We start from the raw sequence: 18,644 nt of genomic DNA on the forward strand, positions 1-18,644 counted from the left end.
TAAAAGTGTCAGTTCTTGGGAGTAGGTTTGGGCACCAAGAGGAAGAGCATCTTTGAGGCTCTGCATTGGATGCAGGAAAGGAACATTAGTTATGGGAAAGTCTTTAAAATTGCCTATCAATGTGCTCTGGGCTCAGCCTACTGGGATGGTCTCTAGATGGAAAAAGTCATGTAGATTCAATTACACCCTTCATATCTCCACTCACGGACACCAGAGGTTGCGCTTAGCTTTTGTGACCTGGTCCCTGCAACGTTTGGATCTGAGCAGAGACACGTAGCAATGTTTTACCTGGGCAGCTGATGGCTTAACTGCTGGCCTACACTGGATTCAAACCAGGAACCAATAAATGGAAAGCCCTAGAGCCCACCGCCAATTACGAGAACAATAAAACATGCACCATTTGGTCTCAAAATTTTTAGAAGTGTGACTGGCACTTTTCTACTAAAAAAATCTGGTTTATAAGATGTTGTACACAGCACAACCCTGTGACTAAAGCAACTGTTATTCATATCATCAGGCAACCGATTTCAAGTCTTACAGTGACTGGATGAGGGCTCTCAGTAAGTATTTCCATGGCACTTCTCAAATCAGGAGTTCTCCAGCCTGCGTATGCCACAGCGGACTGCCAGGCAGAGACTGTACCGCAGTCTGCTGCTTCGCCCCTGGACTATATCCTCTCTGGCTACAGTTACACAGCCTTATTGCAGAACAGGTATTATTTATCATGTAAGAGAAATACAGGAAAAGAAGTTACATCTATGGCTGTATCTAGCTGCCTTTACTGCTGATTAATGTCTGTCCTTTGGGAAAAAAAAAGAATTGCACCACCTACTGTTCCTTATTTCATTACCCCCCCTCGTAACTCTCATGGCTCCATACTTCTGATGACTTTCCATTTTTCCTGGAAACATAAACCAACATCCACAGACCACAGTATGGGAACTGTTATTTAAAATAAATTAAACAGGAAGCAACATCTCTGCAAAGTCTAGAATCAAGGAAAAAATATCTTCCCAACAATATCTAATATACAAAGTACAATACTTGCCCTCCATCAAATATTTTAACTCTTCTTGGTTCAGTTTTGATAAAGGAATTTTCTTTATCATGCTCAGTGCTTGATTCAGAGTTTTCTTTATTGCTGAATTCAGTTGCAGCCATTTTTTTTCTATTTAATGCTCGCTGAAAGAAAATGAGATGTGTATCATTAAAATTAGTATCTTTCATGTGCCATTCAAACCTGTAAGTTATGATGAATAAAAGCATCATAAAAGCCACAATTATAATAACTGGTTTTAAAAAAAATGTTAAGATACATGAAACAAAAAAGATCGTTTGCTAAACTTCTTTTCTAGTATGCATTGACTATTTGTGGACTGGTAAATCTATGTGGAGATTATGGCACTGCAGGAAACCAGGAATGCTTTGAATCTGCAGTCGGAGATGCCTCTTTCTTCTTCTAGGAAGGTGAAGGTGACGATTTTTAGCTCACAGATAGCCTTCTACAGAGAAAAGATGCTTACAATCAAACTCAATTGCTTCCTGAATGGCTACAGCTTCGCTCCTCTGCCCTCGACGCAGCAACCGGACCATGCCGACAGGGCTCTGTAGCTGCGTGATACACTGCCCCCCAAAATTTGACAAAAAGGGGGAAACTTCTGTGCACAACCAGTTACCCGTGCTTTTCCCCCACGGCTCAAGCCCTGACGTTTCAGTAGCACATTCCCAGCTCCAGCTGCCTGGTGTCTACCACAGCAGGGCAGGGGCCAGGGCTGGGGCTGGGGGAGGGAAAGGCTTCCCTGGTCATTCACTGTCCCACAGCTGCGGGTTTCGACTCCCAACTGCCAACCCACCAGCCAGCAGCACCTCATCACTGGCAGGAGCTGCTTTCCTGCAGCACAGCAAAGAGGAGAAGGGTGGGAAGGAGGAGGGTACCAAGGGAAGATACTAACAGGTAGCATTTCTGATTGCTAATATTAAAAAAAACCCCACAACCTCTTTTGGTGTGGAAATTGACTGTTCCCAATTCGGTGAGGTTATTAACAGGGGCTCCGGAACCCTTCCAAAGCAGGACTCCACACTTAATTCCCACCATCAGATCAAATTACAGGAAAAAGCATACCAGTTGTCAAGCAGAACAAAAATACATTTTCCCTGATTATTAATTAAGGAATTTTTCTTTTTCCTTTAAAAGGAGGATGAGTTCCCCCAACATATACCAATTAAAATCTACTCCTTCCAAGTCTAGGATATTTATAAAATAGGAAACAATGATCCAATTAGCCAGCAATTATTACTGCTGTATTTATAAACTGTTCTACCCACGTAGCTGGCACACTTACCACATTTGCTCATATTGATAAGTGAATAAAATTATGAGAGAAAAAAAAGTCTGGCCTTATGTTTTCTACTCATTATAAAATTTAATGCTGTAAGCTTGCGAATTCTTGGCAAGAGGAATGACTTCACTGGCTGACTTAAAATGACTGATGAATTACACTGGTCGTTACATATATTGAAGGGTGACATCATTCTGGCACCTGGTCCTTGCCCATAAGTCCTCCACACAGTCTCAGCCACCGCCTTTACTTCCCACCTGATGAGGAATGTGGCTGATGAGGAATTAACATAGGTCAGAGGAAAAGCATCTTCCTATTCAATTCAAAGCCCTAGCAGTCGGCACAGGCTGCAAGTACTGCTCCAATCTGTCTGCCTTCATGCAGCCCTCCGATTGAATTGGGCTGGATTTTCAAATATCTGAGTAGGTCTACCAAAGCACACATGACAACTCTGTCTGTGTGTAGGAAGAAAGAAATTTCACCCTGCATGTTTTAACAGCATTCATACAAGGTGAAAGGAGATGTTCTGGATGAGAAATATCAAAAGTGGAGCCTACTCCAGTAACTGCTACTCAGCCATGTTGTAGCTCCTATACACTACCTGGCACATGAATTGCTGTTGTTTTCCACTGCAAACAAGGAGTAACAAGGTGACATTTGTAATGTAACAAGAAAAGAGTAGTGGAAAACACAGAATGCATACAATAAACCCAATACCACATGAATATTCCCAGCAGCTGGAACAATGCAATCTTTAAGTGCCTGATCTTTCAATCCTAAATACTAAGTATTCTTTCTAGATTTAATTTTCAAGAATGAAAAGACAAAAGAAAGATTCCAGAAGTATTTGGCCCACACTGTTATCCAAACTACAGTGAAACAGCATTATATTAAATTGTATATTCACAAAAATAAGAGTGCAAAAACTAACAGAAGGCCAAATACCTCTGGATTCTCTCCCCCCCCTTCTTTTTTTTAACACACATGTTTATGTACAGACATAGGATAGCTCAACATAGGTGTTCAAATTACTATTTACCTCCCACTGATGTACTTTATTTTACTGGTTATATGCTATTTTAGCAGTTGGTTCAGTGTCTTAAATGTGCAAAATCCTGCTATCACAGAGATGCTCTAATAGAAACCCTGAGTTTCTGCCACAGAAATCTACAGAAATGCTCACTGACAATGAAAAAAGCAGTCTTTTTAGCTTTTATGAAAAATTTCAAATTGATGCTGAAAAGGACTTGGGTCCTCTGTAAATTTTAAGGAGCAGCCAGTCTTTAAGGAGCATGGGTTTCTTGTGTGGAAATCCTTTAATGTACCTAAAATCCACCAAAACTCCACATGTACCGGTGGAAAGTGTAGGAAAAATTATGCCTTCTGTTTCTAACACAGTCTTCTCTTTCTTCTCCCATAGAGACAAGGTCCATGATTCATTTCTACTTTACTCATTTTGCTGCAATTTAACTCCACTGTCTTCAATTACTGTTATAAAACTGGAAAAAAACCTGCTCTTAGGGCTGCCCAGAGACCAGAGTTCAATAGATACTTCTGGTACTTTACAACATCCCTCAGAAAAAAAACCCCATGCTCGCAGCCTGAATCACTGAAGTTATAAATTTCAGATTAGAATATTCATTAAACATTTTTCCCATTGGCATATAGTCATTTGAGGAAAATGTTTTTAATATCTTTAAACTTTTACTAGTTTACACATAAAAATCTTCTGCATTTAACTACTTTCCAGTGGTGAGCTGGACTGTTGTGGCACATCATCCAAGCAAAGAAAGCTTTCCACTCAGGAAAACTTTCCATTCTTCAGCCTATTCTTGCCCAAAAAATCTTCACCCTGGAATACTGCATGCATTACTGATTCACTTTAGAGAGGAGAGCCAAGATCAATGTGTGGGCTTGAGAAAGGGCTCCTGATACAACACCAGTGACTTTAGGTGAGGAAAACTGGTGAAAAATAATAATAAATAGAACAATAAAATAAAAAGAGCAGGGCGATAAAATAAGCCTTTTCCATGCAGGTGAACCTCCTGTTACATTTTAACGTGCTGTACTCATTCCAGGAGCTTCTTTCACAATAACTTTGCGGTTTGTTCTCTGAATCACTGGAACGTGGCAACTTCACCTATTGCCTCTGAGCAGTGAATTGTGAAGAGCAAACAAAGTCCTGGGGTTCCTTATTGTTTGTATTTTGTTCACATGTCTCTTCATATCCCATGGTATCTATTGCTGAAAGAATTGCCTTTTTTGTGACAGTGATTAGTAGTGGTTATGCAGCAGCATGAGATCTCTGTAAACACAACTCAGTTCTAGGGGCAAACCCAGGAACAGTTCAGCAAGTTGCTCTATCTTGGTGAGAAGATCAGCAGTTAAAGCCCCACGACTGAGAGAGGTGAGGCATAGCAGTGATGCATTTTTATTATTATTTATAAATTGGATTATAGTGGCACTTAAAGCTCTCCATTAGGTCAGGGTTAAAAGGTGCAAACCACTTGAGCAAACACAACCCCCAGAGACTTGCAATCTAACCTGTGGTTTCCGAAGGAACTCAGGACCCCATCAAGCTTTTAAGCAGAAAAACAATCACATTTTTTTTGAGAATTAGTTGCTAATCTTTGTTGGCTTTGTTTGGGGTTTTTTTGTTGGTTTTTTGTTTGGGTTTTTTTTAATGGAATATTAATTTCCAAAAGGACCTCCAATGTTTTCCATCCTCAGTCTCAACCAGAAAAAAACAGTATAATTACTAGGCCTGAACTGAATGAGGAATTTCAGTTTTTGCTTTCTTTAAACCTGGCTTCTGTAAGGAGGTTTCCAAGTTGGAACTGGCTATTCCATCACCAGGTCTAACTGGAGACTGGTAAGACAGAGCTATATTGTAACAGCATCATCAGCATTATCAGCATCCTGGAAAGCGGCTGAAATCATGCTGCCTGAGTCATTAGAAGGGAAAGCAGACAAACTCTGGAGGTGTGAGGTCATAGTACCCATCAGGTCTTTGAAATTTTTAATTTCTGCCATCCTATACCTTGCTCGTATAATCTGAGATGCCAATTAATCTTTAATTGGTGCTTACTTGCTGCACCTTCTTCCTCCATAATGGTTCTGGGTAAAGCCTATAAATCAACCGCAAGCAGAGCTTAAGAATTCTTCATTTTCACCATGCCTGTGCACTTCATTCAAAACATCAGCAAAAAAGACTGAAGAAAGATTAGTAACTGTGGTTCTTTTGTGGCAGAAGCACTGTAAATGTACCTGACAGCTGCCTATTACAGCATTTAAGTACTCCTAGGGTGTTTAAAAGGATGCTGTCAAAATATTTTTCAAAATATTATTATCCATTATTTATATTCTAAACAGAATTTGTTTGTAGACAAAATTTGTTCTTCACAAGGCATGCAGTAGCTTTGTTATCAGAGAATTTCTTCTGATAGGCTGTTCTTTAAAAATAAACCAAACATGAGTCAATGACACAACTGATGAGACTTGCTTTAGCAAGAATTGCTCAACTACATACAATGAAAAAAGCTAGACCTTCGAATCCTTTTTCTTTTTTTTTTAATTTAGCACTACAACATCTCATAAAATGTATGAGGAAGCAGGCTGAAAAAGGTAATAAGAGTTTAAACAAAGGCAGCATGCTAATATGGAACCAACAATTCAGTTCAATTACAGCACTCGCACAAGGCCAGCAGCCTGTATGTATTTTCTGCATGAAACATTACAGATAAAGTTTTGACCTCCACTATAAATGTTAACAAAGTCTCCCACTGATTTCAGGAGGACCAGGTTTAACTCTAATGCTCTTTTGGTCTTTGGGGTTTCAGCATATCTTCTGACCACCCCTGTAATTCTGAAACTATTTCTTCCTCTTACACAGTTTCTTATCCTATCGCTCTTTTCCCCGCTGACAACTTTACATCTTAGCAAAACATTTAGCAAACACAGAAACATCCCAGGGTGACCTCTGACAGCAACAGTCTCTGTCACTCAACATCCGCAGAAATACGTGTCTTTTCCAAAGGCTGTGGTATGTCTCCTCTAGAGCAACTGCTGGCCACACGGACCCCAATTCCCAGCCCAAGGCCCAAGAAGTTTTGCTGATGGCAGACTGCAGGATTAGGACAAGTTACGTTTGCTTTTACCCCCCCAAAAAACATTTCTATGTCCTGAAGGATTCTGAAGAAAGGGATGTCTGCAGCTAACACCCCCATTTTTGCCAGCTTCGAAGAGAAGCTTGGCATCAAAGACATGGTGTGCACAGCAAAGAGAAAAGAAGAGTGCTGTATGCTTCAGAAAGCTTTACAGCTTCACTAGATGGGACACTAAAAGCTAGTACTGGATCCATTAAATAGACATGGACACCTGCTCCCATACTACAGGGCAGAGAGCCACCTTTACCTATTCACAGAGATGGTTCAGTCACCAAGGAACACCAAATCCAGTGCAAACCAGCACAATTTTGGTCCTGTCCATAACAAAACTGTCCAGTGAGTGAAATCCTGATCACACGTGTGCAGCCCCAAAACAGCTAAGGAAATAACAAGTGACTACTTTGCTCTGCCACATCTGACTCTGAAATAATGTAGTGTTTTCTGTGGGTCACAAACATTGCCTGGAGTATATTCCACTGCGCAAGATTTAACGTCATCTTTGGAGCCATATCGATCCAAGAAGTTGTCAGTGGTTTTATGGCAGCTGCAATTTTGCTATTTTTATCATTATTTCACACCACCGATTAACCTAGGTGGGAGAAAGGGAAATGGCATGCTGCTCTGCTCACAGTTAGATGATCTGTGATGGTGAAAAATGTTTTCATGGTGTATCCATGGACACCTGTTCAGGCTGAGCACTCTTTTGTAACAGAAAATACCAGCTGACTTTTAAGGCAAAATATGCAGTTATGATCTTAAATTAACCTGTTTAAGTGTTTAAAAAATATTTATGTCAGAACTATTTTTGTTCTACCCTTTGCATTTAAAAAATAGCCAAACACATTCCTGCCACGATAAACACTTCATATACAAATTTAAATCTAGTAACTAATTTCCATGAAAAGCAGTAATTCCTTTTGAACAGGTTTCTTAATGGGATTACTTAAGATCTTTTTAGCAGTTTGATTCAGCATAACTAAAATACATAAGCACATGTACTATACATGTCAGGTATATTACATTCTCTAAAATATGAACAAGCATGATTTCCAAAGCAATTCCACTGTAAATGATCAGTATACCTCAAACATAATTTAAGTACCTTGGTTAAGCTGCTCTTCCACTTGCTTGAATAGACCAGTACATCAGATCTGGGATGAGTAGTTCTTGCTTGAGTGTACAGCGGTTTTTCAACTTTTTGTTTTGAATTGAGGAGGGAGAGAGCTACCTTTGTCGACAAACCAAGTGGATTGGGATTGTTGGGGCTAATGGTCCATGTAGAATAGGCTGAGATTTTCTGATCATTTTGCAGCAGATGCAATGGTTTTCTCTTCAGAAGATAACACCAGGTAAAACTCGTTGTAGTCTTGAGGCTTGGAAATGACAATCTCTGCATTTCTCCTGCGTTCATCGCAGTCAATGTAGTTGCAGGCTTTGCTTGGCCCTGGCTATTGATGTGCTTGCTCTCATTACTGTTACTTGGGGACTTTCTTTCTTGACTGCTACTTACAGCATTGAGAAGAGAACTCTGATTATTCACTGGAGACAATTCAGACGGTTTTCTAACTACAAACACCGGCAATGCTGAAGACTTAAGGTCTTCAGATTCTGGTAACTCCTTTAGGGTTTCTGAAACCCCAGTGTCAACTGAATGACGGTCAGGCAACAGCAGGTCTGAAGTACTAGCTTTGATGCTTTTTTCATGCTGTGCAACACCATCAGGATCTAAGAGGTGATTTTCAAGAGGCTCTGTGGTGCAAACCTGTCTTACCAAAACTGGTTTCTTTTGCTTACTGGCAGGATCATTAGATCTAACGTTCAGTGAATGCACTGGTCTAGCATCTGTCATGCAGGCAGCTCCACTCTCATCTTTAACACGTTTTTGCTGTTTTTCCATGGCAATATCTAAACTGTTGGCTGGGGAAAGCATTCGTTTACTTGAAGCTGTAGCTTCTGGTTGAGGGAAGAGTCCACTAACTGGCACTTTCTGAATAATATTCAAAGAGCTCGACAAAGGTGAATTTCTGATTCCACTTTCTAGCTGTGAATTTTCAAATTCAAATGAATTTGGCAAAGTCCTCTGATGATCTTTGTGAGATTTTGGCAGCTGAGTTTTGCCTTCAAGCATTGGCACTGTCGCAACATTTGTTTTGCAAACAGATTGATTTACCTGATCCTGGGTCACAAAAATGTGAGGAAGGGGTGTAACAGTTGCAAAGCCATAGGATGGCATGCTGCTGTGAATACGGACGGGAACCACAAAAGGAGAAATCTGATGTATTTGACTGCTGCAGTTATTAGGGACAATTTGCTTTAGAGGAGGCACAGAGTATGGATTAGACATGTCAGACAGTTTAGTCTGCAATTCAAAGGAGGATGTATTCTGGTCTACTCCAACTTGACTTGGAACAGTCTGAGTTGATAGAGTATTTTTTAGCAATTTAGAAGAGTATGGCTGACCTATATGTAATGTTTTAACTTGAAGTTGATACTTTGGAGCAAAACAATCCTTTTTTTCATCGGGATGACAAGAAAGTGCATACGTGCTCCCTTGCTCCCCTTGGGCTGATGTTTTAGTAGATGTCTGGGAAAGCTGGTGAGTTGAGGATGGCTGTCCTTGATTATTCAACACATGATCTAGAGGCTGCTGAACTAAAGACAGGCTAACAGGATTACAATTTTGAATTGCCAAGTGAGGCCTGGAGTGAGTCTGTGAATGCTGAGTACTTGAAGGAAACTCCACCGAAGATTTGCCGGATGTCTGCAGCCTGTGCAATGGCACTGTGGGCACATCCGTAGCATGAGCTGTCTGAAATGAAGAAGTCGATTTAACTTGAGGCTGATGATTTTCTGGAGCAATATTTAAAGATATTTGTCTTACAAATGGCCCCCTCCTCCTTTCTAGCAGAGGCACATGTCCAGTAACTCCATTTGCAGATGACACTTTTGGAGCGGCTACCTCTACGAGTGGGGCAGGTTTTGACGGAGACATGCTTCCACAGTCAAAAGACTTACTCCTGTAGTCCACAACCTCCATTGACGGCTGCGTGCAGCTGATTTGCTCTGAGGCGGCACGTCTCATTTCCCGGTAATGCGGTCCAGGCACAACTAGTGCATGCGAGCCAGCGGGAATCATGAGGAATTCTGACGACTTACTGACAGGCTCTGCTTTGGAAGGGTTCTCAGTCTTCAAAGCTTCATCTTTATCGAGTGAAGCTGAGAAACTGGAGGCATGAGACAAGCTACTCTCCCGACTTAAGCTTCTGGAAAGCGTGGAGTCAACGCTTGATTCAGCAGATGAATGCTCCATTTCAGCCAAGCGAATTCTTTTCTTCTTTGGTGGAAGCTTTTCTGTTGGCAATTTTGACAGTGTTTCACTGCGCTGTGGCCAATTAAACTTTTCTGTCTTTTCCTGATCGCTGCATTGGTTTTCTTGGTCCCTGTCTGGTTCTTCTGTGACCAGTATTTCAGGAACCTGGATGTTATGCTGGCGAACAAGTCTTGACGGCTGAAGAGGTACACTTCTCTCATTAGAAACTATTTGGCTTCCCTGAACTTCCCCTCTAGGTGGTTCTGATGACAGGGGTTGATGATGCTGGGGAGTATTCAGATGAGAGTGTCTATCCTCTTGGATTACAACTGTATTCAAAGAGCGGTGCTTTGCAACTTTGTTGGGCTCTTGAGAAGAAACGGGTGATACTCTTTCAAACGATTCCGATTTCTCAAATGAACTATTTCTGCTCAGTGAATTGGTGTGCTGTATTACTGAAATGCCAGTCCCTTGTCTTTTCAACTCCACCTTTTCTTGCACAGCTGAACTTGCCTGCTTTTCAATGAGTGGAGCCATCTTTGGCTCAGTGGTCTGATCTGTGCCTCGAGCCACAAGCTGAATTTGGGAACTCTGAAGTATAAGGTTGCTTGGCTGTTGTGATCCTACCACTGCTGTTGCACTGTGTTTTGACAGACTGGAAGAATTTGCTGGCTTGCTTTGGCCTTCTGTGTTCTTTAATGGTATGCTCGTATCATTTTGCTGTGGGTCATCATCATCGCCAACACTTTTCATTTTCCTTCTTTTTCTTATCTGGGGTGTCTGCTCCCAGACACCAGTTGAAGTAGTGACTCTGTAGTGTAGAATTTGAGGCTGTGTACTGTTTGGAACAGTTTTATGTTCAGGCTCTCGGATTGCTGCTTTAGTTTTAGGTCCATGCAATTCTGAACAATAAAACTTCTTGTGGTTTTCAAAATTTTCCAGTTTTCTATATCTGTTTCTGCAGGTTTCACACTCAAACATTGTTCCTCGCACCTGAGGGGACTTCTTTGTTTTTTCTAAATTTGATCCCTGTGCCAGGGACTTGCTCCTTTGTAATAAAGATTCATTTGATAAATTACATCCCAGATAACTTTCTTCTACAGATCGCACTGGTCCAAGAACTTGGCTTTCACCAGTAGAAGAATCTTCTATTGCTGCCTGTCTAACAAGTGTCCGAGGATGTCCACCTTGGTTCAGTGGAGTAGCAGGTCCTGATACAAAAACATCATCATATAAAGAGCCAATTTTATCATCAAATGACTGACTTCCTCGAAGAGGATGAGAGGGAGGTATTACATTTGGAGGTACTGCTGAGTAACTGGTAGTAGGCATGGAATTACTTCGTGTTATAGGTAAACAGTCAAGGGACGGTACAGAAAGAAGAAAAACTTGCTTTGATTTCTCAGTGGGTGTGAAAGGAGACTTTGGTATATCAGAGCTTGAGCTAGTTCTTCTTCCCATGGGCTTTAAATCAAACTGGAAAGAATCCTTAAATATGTAGGATTTTGGTGAATCTATGCTTCCTCTCCTCGAAAGAGATGTTCTTCTTGGTTTCACACTATCTAACTGTTTGTCATCCACAACAGCTTCATTATCAGAAATTAGTTTTGAGATACGCTCCTCAAGAGTTTTTGTTGCCATGGGAGGTCGCATTTGGCCAGAGAGAATCAGATTTTTTTCGGCACAAACAGTTTGTACTACTGATGCTACCACGCCACTTGCTCGTGGCACACAGGGCAGGTTTTTATTTGGATCTTTCTCAGAGGTCAACAATCCTCTTACGAAAGGAGCTGGTGGGCTCATTGTTTGATCGGCACTTTCAGAACGAGAGAAATAACCAGAATCAGTACTACCTAAACTTCTAGGACTCAAAAGACATTTTCCTTGCTGATCTTGGGAACCATCGGTTGCCTGTTGTCTCTGGAGCTGAGCATGCACTGCTCCTACTGCAGATCCTAGCTGTTCCTCTAATAGGCCCATTTCTACCTTCTGGTGTTGCTTTATGTCATTCTCCTTGAATGAGGCTGTATGTGATAAATTTGACGGAAGAGTTGTCACTTTAAAATCTCCTTTTCTCTGTGCTGCAGCAAGCTCGGGTGCTGGTTCTGTTACTTTTGGGCTATCGGCCCTTAATGGAGAAACATTTACAGGATGAACTACTACTTTTGGTAAAGCTGCCCTTACTTGAGGTTCTGTATCATGTAATGAAGAGTCACCTGGTATACAATCTGGGTTGCTTAATGGAATAGGGCTTCCTTTTCGCAACGTTTCTGCACTTGAAATGACTTTCATTATTTGTGTGGGTTCCAGTTCTTGATCATCTTGTCTTTCATCAGCAGTGCCTTCATCTTCACTTTCACCACTTTCTTCCACATCTGAATGAATGCTAAGTGCTTTGTCCGAGTCATGAGATAAGAAGAGGCCACCCGAATCTGGTTGTAGGACAAGTCCAAGTTTGATAGCATGTGCATGAGATTTTTTGTGCTTGTACAGATTGCTTTTGGTTTTAAATGAAAACCCACATGTCACACAAGGATACGGTCGCTCTCCAGTATGGGATCGAATGTGCTTTTGGAGAACACTGGGCTTGGCACAGGCCCGATTGCAATACTCACAGACATATTTCCCTAGCTTTTTAGGCTTCTGGTCTTTCAAGAGGTTACATATTTGTTCTACACCATGGTTTACAACTGATGCTATCTGGGCTGAATTATACATGGGACCTATAGACAAGTGTGTTGAACTCGATGTGCTAATTGACAAAGGTGAAGATGAACTAGCTACTAACTGGTTTTGAGGAAAAACCTGAGTTACAGTGGAAGATGAGGTGTGAACGACAGATGAAGTTACTGCTATGCTGTAAATCTGCTGGAGCTTGGGGTTTTCTTGACTCTGCTGTTGCACCAGCGATCTAGTGAAACTTGGACACATAACAACCTGGTGATTTTGTTGACTGGTTTTAGTAATAAGGTCTTGTGAATGAGAAACTGATTGGCCTTGCGCTTGTCCAGTCTTGGCTGTTGCTGCTACATGCACATTGTTTAACGTATGTGGGTAATAGTGAGGTCCAGCTGCAAACTCATGCTGTGACAAAGCTGACTGATTTTGGACGCTCATTGTATTGGACGTGACACTAGAAGAGGTGCTTACAGTTTTATTTGGTCTCAGTTTCTCTATCTGCATCCCATAAGGGGGGCACTCTTGTGCTAAGGTGTTCAGTTCAGGCTCCATAGCTTTTAATAAGACATCGAATGCAGTATGTGTACATGGGGATGACGTACTGCAATCAACAAAATTAGTACATTCATTACTGTCAGTCTTTGTTTTACTTGATGAGGAGTTTGAGAGACACTTCTTCTCTGGTGAGTTCAGTTGGTTTGCATCAGTATCCTCCCCTGTCTGTTTACCCAAATCTAAGGACTGATGCGTCAATGAAAGCTTTGTGTGCACTGATGTCTCAGATTTGGTTGTTTCAACATTTATCTCACTACTAAGCACTCCGCCATTTTGTTTGGTACATTGATTTCCATTCTGCATGGGTAGGTGATCCTGTGCTGTGGCGTGTTCAGAAGCATCCGGAAGAGCTTTTAGTGGTGAAGGGTCTACATTTTGCTTAACCTTGGCTTCGGCAGGGCTCCTCAAAGGCGATTTTGGTATTTTTTTTAGATGGTTTTCAGTCACAATCTTTTTTCTTTTCACACCTTTAATTGTATCTTGGGTTCCTCTAGTACCAGCATCAGTGATTTCTGTTAAAACACAAAGAGAATAAAAAAGAATATTCAAACTGGATAAGGCAGTATATTTTTATTTATATCATTTTACCATCTTTAAGTTTCAACAGTAAGCCCGGGGGCAACAGGCCTGTCCATCTCTCCAGCCTCCAGTATTTTATTTAACAGTAAACATATCTTAGCAAAGATCTATTTTGTTTTTATCTAAAAGGAGCAATGCTTTCTAAGTGATGCTGTAAGACGTTACAAAAGTAATTCACTTAGGAAAAGCTTCAAAAGAAATGTAAGAAATGTAAGAAAAGAAAGGCTACTGAAGGAATATTTTAGCATTTATAGCAACTCCTTTTCAGATAAAGTAAAAAGAAACCTCTCTCTTTTACTTGTTTAAAAATTCAAATCATTATAGCAGGAAAATGAAGAACCAAGACACAAATTCATTTTCATGTCGTGTTTGTCACTTTTTCCATCTATATGTTGCCGTAGTCAAGGAATGAAGACAACTTCCTCACGGTTATATTTGTAAGTAGATTTATCATGGAAATGGCACAACCACCCACACCATCTGTCAAATACTGTATTTCAGAGCTCCAATTACTGAACTTCAATAGCATTTCAGATGAGCAACTACTGTGGATGAACAAAATCAGTCACACTTAAATGACTTTCTATTTGTGCATCATGAAACAAAATAAACTAAATTTGAGTTATTTCATTACTAGCTACACTTGTTGCTGATTTTAAGCAGGTATGGACGCAGAGTTTTAGGGGTGTAGTGAAGAGGAAATGAATTGGAGTATTATTCAGCAGAGTAATTTTGTAGCAAGTGCTTGTATTTCTACAGCGTTCAATTTCCTTTATAACAAAAAATACATATAGACTGAATTTCAGTGTTGATACTTACAGGCTTTTTCTTTAATAGATACTGATGTTACACACCCTTGTTTAATCTGTTTGCTAAATTTTTTTTTACTTCTTTCCTAACATACACTCAGTCATAGCCACTGCCTCAGCTACCATCACTGCTAGTGCAGAGGAAGCCAAATATTAAGTGGATGTAAATCCATTTTCTTATAAAACTCATTAATTAGGCTGTTAGCCAAACCCATATTCGTCTGATTGCCAATATTCAAAGCAAAGGAAGAATCTGATGTGACTAGAGGGCTGACGTCTCTGAAAAGGTTCAGCTGCATACACATTTTGTGAAGCAGTACTGAGTAACTCCACATAGTATGTTTACTTCCACATTGAGCTACTCAGGAACAGAGGCTTATGTGCACTTCTAGGTAAAGAAAAACCTTAAGACAACGTATAAAGAGACAAAATTCTCACAGTCAGCTTCACAAGAAGGTAAGTGGAGAAAGCTCAGACTTCCCAGTACCCGTCAACCCTATGGCCCCTTGAGTGGCATGAAGACTATCCTCTTGCAGAAACACCAGCTGCCTCTACACTGCAGTGGGAGGAAAGCCAACGCATAGTATGCATCTGACAAGAGATACTGGAGCTGATGAATCCAGGGTGAAAATCCTGCTCCATGTAAAGGAAATCCAAGCAATGCCTAAAGCTTGTCTAGCAGAAGAGAATGCAAAGTAGCCAGTAGGAAAAGAAAGGCAAGATGTTATATTTCTCCATGCCAGAGCACAACCCAACTGGGATGTGTGCTACTGCCAGATACTTGGAAGTTCAAAATCCTGTTTCCAACTTGATGCCAACTTAATGTATACATATATTCATTTAAGGTGAATGGATATTCAGGAGATTTCCTTGTGAACTGAAAGATTAAAGACTACACATCGCACATAATGTATTGCAAATGTGGAAGTTCTGCAGAACCCAATCTATTCCTTTCTCAGCCCTGCTAGAGGAAGTTTAACTGTGAAGAGTAAGAAGCTGTTTTGTCACATTCAGCAGCCCCATGAAGGAGACACTTGAATCCCTTGCCAGAACTACGGGCTCCAAATCCTAGTTACAGGGACTTTGTGCTCCTCTTGTGCATCCAGAAAGAAATTTCTGCAGCAATCATTCACTTAACCTTTAAACAAACTTTGCATTTATTTCTTTTGTCACCAAAACCTATTCACATTAGACTGGATTTAACACGTTCAAAGTCAAGCAGTCTTCCATCACAATGTTTTGTACTTTCCATTGTTTCACAATTAAATGAGTGGCTTACACTAATAAGTTATCATCAATATTATTAATGGTGGTTTCTTTAAAATTCAGTCTACTGCAACTGTTTTTTCTTCAACAACAACAAAAACCAATTTTACACAAATCAAAGAGAAAATAACAAGTTAATTACATAAAAGGGTGCTTTTAGCCATGGTTTGGTGATCTCTCTGAAGCATGGCCACGTTAATTGAGTGTAAGTAATTTGGTTCCTTTTATGCACACACTGCAGCTTTTATCCCGTCACAATCACGCCTCCACACGGATCACACTGCCGGTGTTTGTACTGGAGCGCTATGGGAAGAGCTGGGCAGATTACACATAGCTGGGAAGGTAAGAGTGCCAGGAATTGTGAACATCCAAGCAGACAAACATACAGAAAAAAGACTAAGGTGTTTTATACTGCAGTAATTGAACAATCAAATGATGTACTGCTTCCTGATGTCTCAGAATATTAAATAACTACTATTCCTGGGTTTCAACCATATAGTGCATACTCAACCTGCACTATGCTAGCAAACTGGAAACCAACACAGCTGAAAGATGTAATGTGGCTTACAAAAGCCTTAAAGAACATAAAAATGTATCTCTAATCTACCAATCAAGCAATTAAAAATATGAATTCATTATGAATACAAGATCAGAATTTTCCATAATCTATTTACCGCTTTACTTTTTTGTTCAACACATGCCAAGCGATAAAAATTGTTTGGGAAATTGAAAAGGAAAGAAAAAAGAATAAACAAAGGCAAGTTATGCATTGCATTACATACAGAAACAGTCATTTTCTTTAGTCTTCACAACCACTAATTGTGCTACTTCTATACCAATAAAATTCCAGTCTACAGACATCATGAGAACTAGCTTCTTATTTGTATTTCCGACTCTACATCTTTCGTGATTCCAGAGATGGAGTCGCGGGTTTGTTTTAGTGTACCCATCTAGTACAATGTTCTTTCTTGACAATGGCTTTACAAGGCTTAACAATAGTTTAAGTCCTGTGCTCTATTTTACTCCTGGATAATTTAATGCAGTATTATTTCCATTATTAATGGAAATATTCACCTCAGGTTTGCTAACAACCAAATTTCTAGCATATTTGGGTAAGAAAGAAAACCCTGGCAACTTTGTTTCACTTATTTCTAGCTTTTCATTCCTTTTGTATAAGTCTTCTTTTTGTATTCCCAGTTTACGTTGAAGCTATTCCATTGCATGTTTGTTAACCTACAGCTACGTGCTTGCACAAAGATCAACTGCATCAGTATTTCCAGAGGCAACAACAAAACTGGTGGCAAGCATCAGTCCCAGAATGCCAAACACTCCTCTGCCTTTCAGGGCTACAGACTTTCAGAAGTGTAGTAACTCGCCAGGGCCATGTACCCACAACAACAATCTGACGCTGAACAAAGAGAATGTAAAAACAACCTCCTGTGGAGAAAAAAAAAAAAAAAGTTGATCTGCTTTTCTTTCTCTCCCTGCCACTCCATGTGCTCTGCTCACCTCACCTCATCTCACAGCCCCTCCCATTGTTTGGTGGTGATTTTCCCCTTTTTCTCAGGTGGTGGAGTGGTGCTATTGAGAAGTGCTGTCACCTCAATGAGATGTCTAAAAAGTATCTTCTTCATAAGTTGTTTTACACCAAGTAGGATTAAGTTACCCAGCCCAGGAGAAGAGGTAACAATGCCATTGTGCTCAGCACCTTACTTTTCACATCTCACGGATGCAGGAGCATCTCTTCTGTGTTTTGCCCGGTTGGCTTTGTCCTGCTTTGCTATCAAGATTCTCTCTTTAATTCTTTTGCTTCGGTATGAATTCTGCACTCATAACAAGAAAAAATTATGTTTCTAAACATGACTTTGTTCACCTATAATTTCTCTGCTGCACTTTGCTCTATGCACAGGAAATCGAGCAAAAGAACACAGAGGTGATGGTATAGATAGCAATCTGGCAGAGTAACTCATGCAGCAAATAAAGGAAAGGTATAAGTGATCCGATTTTTTCTTCTGAAGCATTTACTGGTGAACTAGACAGTGTCTTGACAAAATGATCTCAATGGTTTTGTTTAAGTAACTTCCAGAACTGCCTGTCTCAAAGCCTACGTGTTATTATAACACCCACTCTCTTTCTCTCCCTTCTAATAGAGCTACGTGCTTGCACTTATAAAAAAAGGAAGAGAATAAGAGGGAAATGAAGCAAAGCAGCAAGCTCCCTTCTCCCTCGGTGCTACCCTGTGAAACACGGAGCAAGCAACCGCTACCTGCCCCTACAGTCCAATGTACGTAACAATTTTCATCTCATGTGCTCACTTTAAGTTGCAGAATTTAAAAAATCACTGTAGGCTTACTTACAGAGACCAGATTTTCAAATCCAAGCGCCTAAACTTTAGCTCCTAAATCTGTACTTCAGCTCCCAGGGCACTGCAAATAAGATCAAGCCTCTTCTGAAAGTGTTCAAATACTAACCGATGTCTTAAACATACAGTTAAAAGGTTGCTCTGATACATAATAATGGTCGCGATCCAAAGATGGAAGGGTTGTCAAAAGACAGACACCATCACTAAGGATCTTATTCTGATTAAAGCTAGAGCTTCCCGTATCTTTAGATATTCAAAATATTCTAATTCTTGACATCTGATACTTATTTAATTTTGATTTCACTGAAACTATCAAAAATACGCATGAATCATGCCACTGGGTCTGTTTCCATGAATAAGTAAAGAACATAATTATGAGATAAAGAAATGTCTGGCCAGCAAATGTATGGCCACCAGAACTTACATTAAATGCAGTAGGGACTAACTAAACTTTCATTTTTTATTAAATTACCTCTTTAGCTTCATACTGCCTCCTACATGTTAAATACAACCATAAATATTTTTCCTAAAATTATAGTTTTCCCAAGGCGTAGAAAAAAATCCAAACAAAAAAGCCTT

The 18,644-nt window shown here is 40.2% G+C and overlaps 1 protein-coding gene across 7 annotated transcripts in view; it reads right to left on the reverse strand.

The window, feature by feature from the left end:
* HIVEP1 (HIVEP zinc finger 1) overlaps positions 1 to 18,644 on the reverse strand; it is a 129,511-nt gene that overhangs the window by 23,757 nt on the left and 87,110 nt on the right. For all 7 annotated transcript variants that reach the window (XR_012629320.1, XM_074871873.1, XM_074871867.1 and 4 more), the window contains 2 exons: positions 7,608 to 13,561; positions 1,049 to 1,182 (listed from right to left, as the gene is read on the reverse strand). Coding sequence is in view for 6 of the 7 variants with exons in the window: in XM_074871873.1 (XP_074727974.1) it covers positions 1,049 to 1,182; positions 7,608 to 13,561 (6,088 nt within the window). In the remaining variant the exon portion in view is untranslated. The remainder of the gene's footprint in view (positions 1 to 1,048; positions 1,183 to 7,607; positions 13,562 to 18,644) is intronic.

Source organism: Strix uralensis, chromosome 1 (assembly GCF_047716275.1).
Source record: "Strix uralensis isolate ZFMK-TIS-50842 chromosome 1, bStrUra1, whole genome shotgun sequence".
Classification (NCBI taxonomy): Eukaryota; Metazoa; Chordata; class Aves; order Strigiformes; family Strigidae; genus Strix; species Strix uralensis.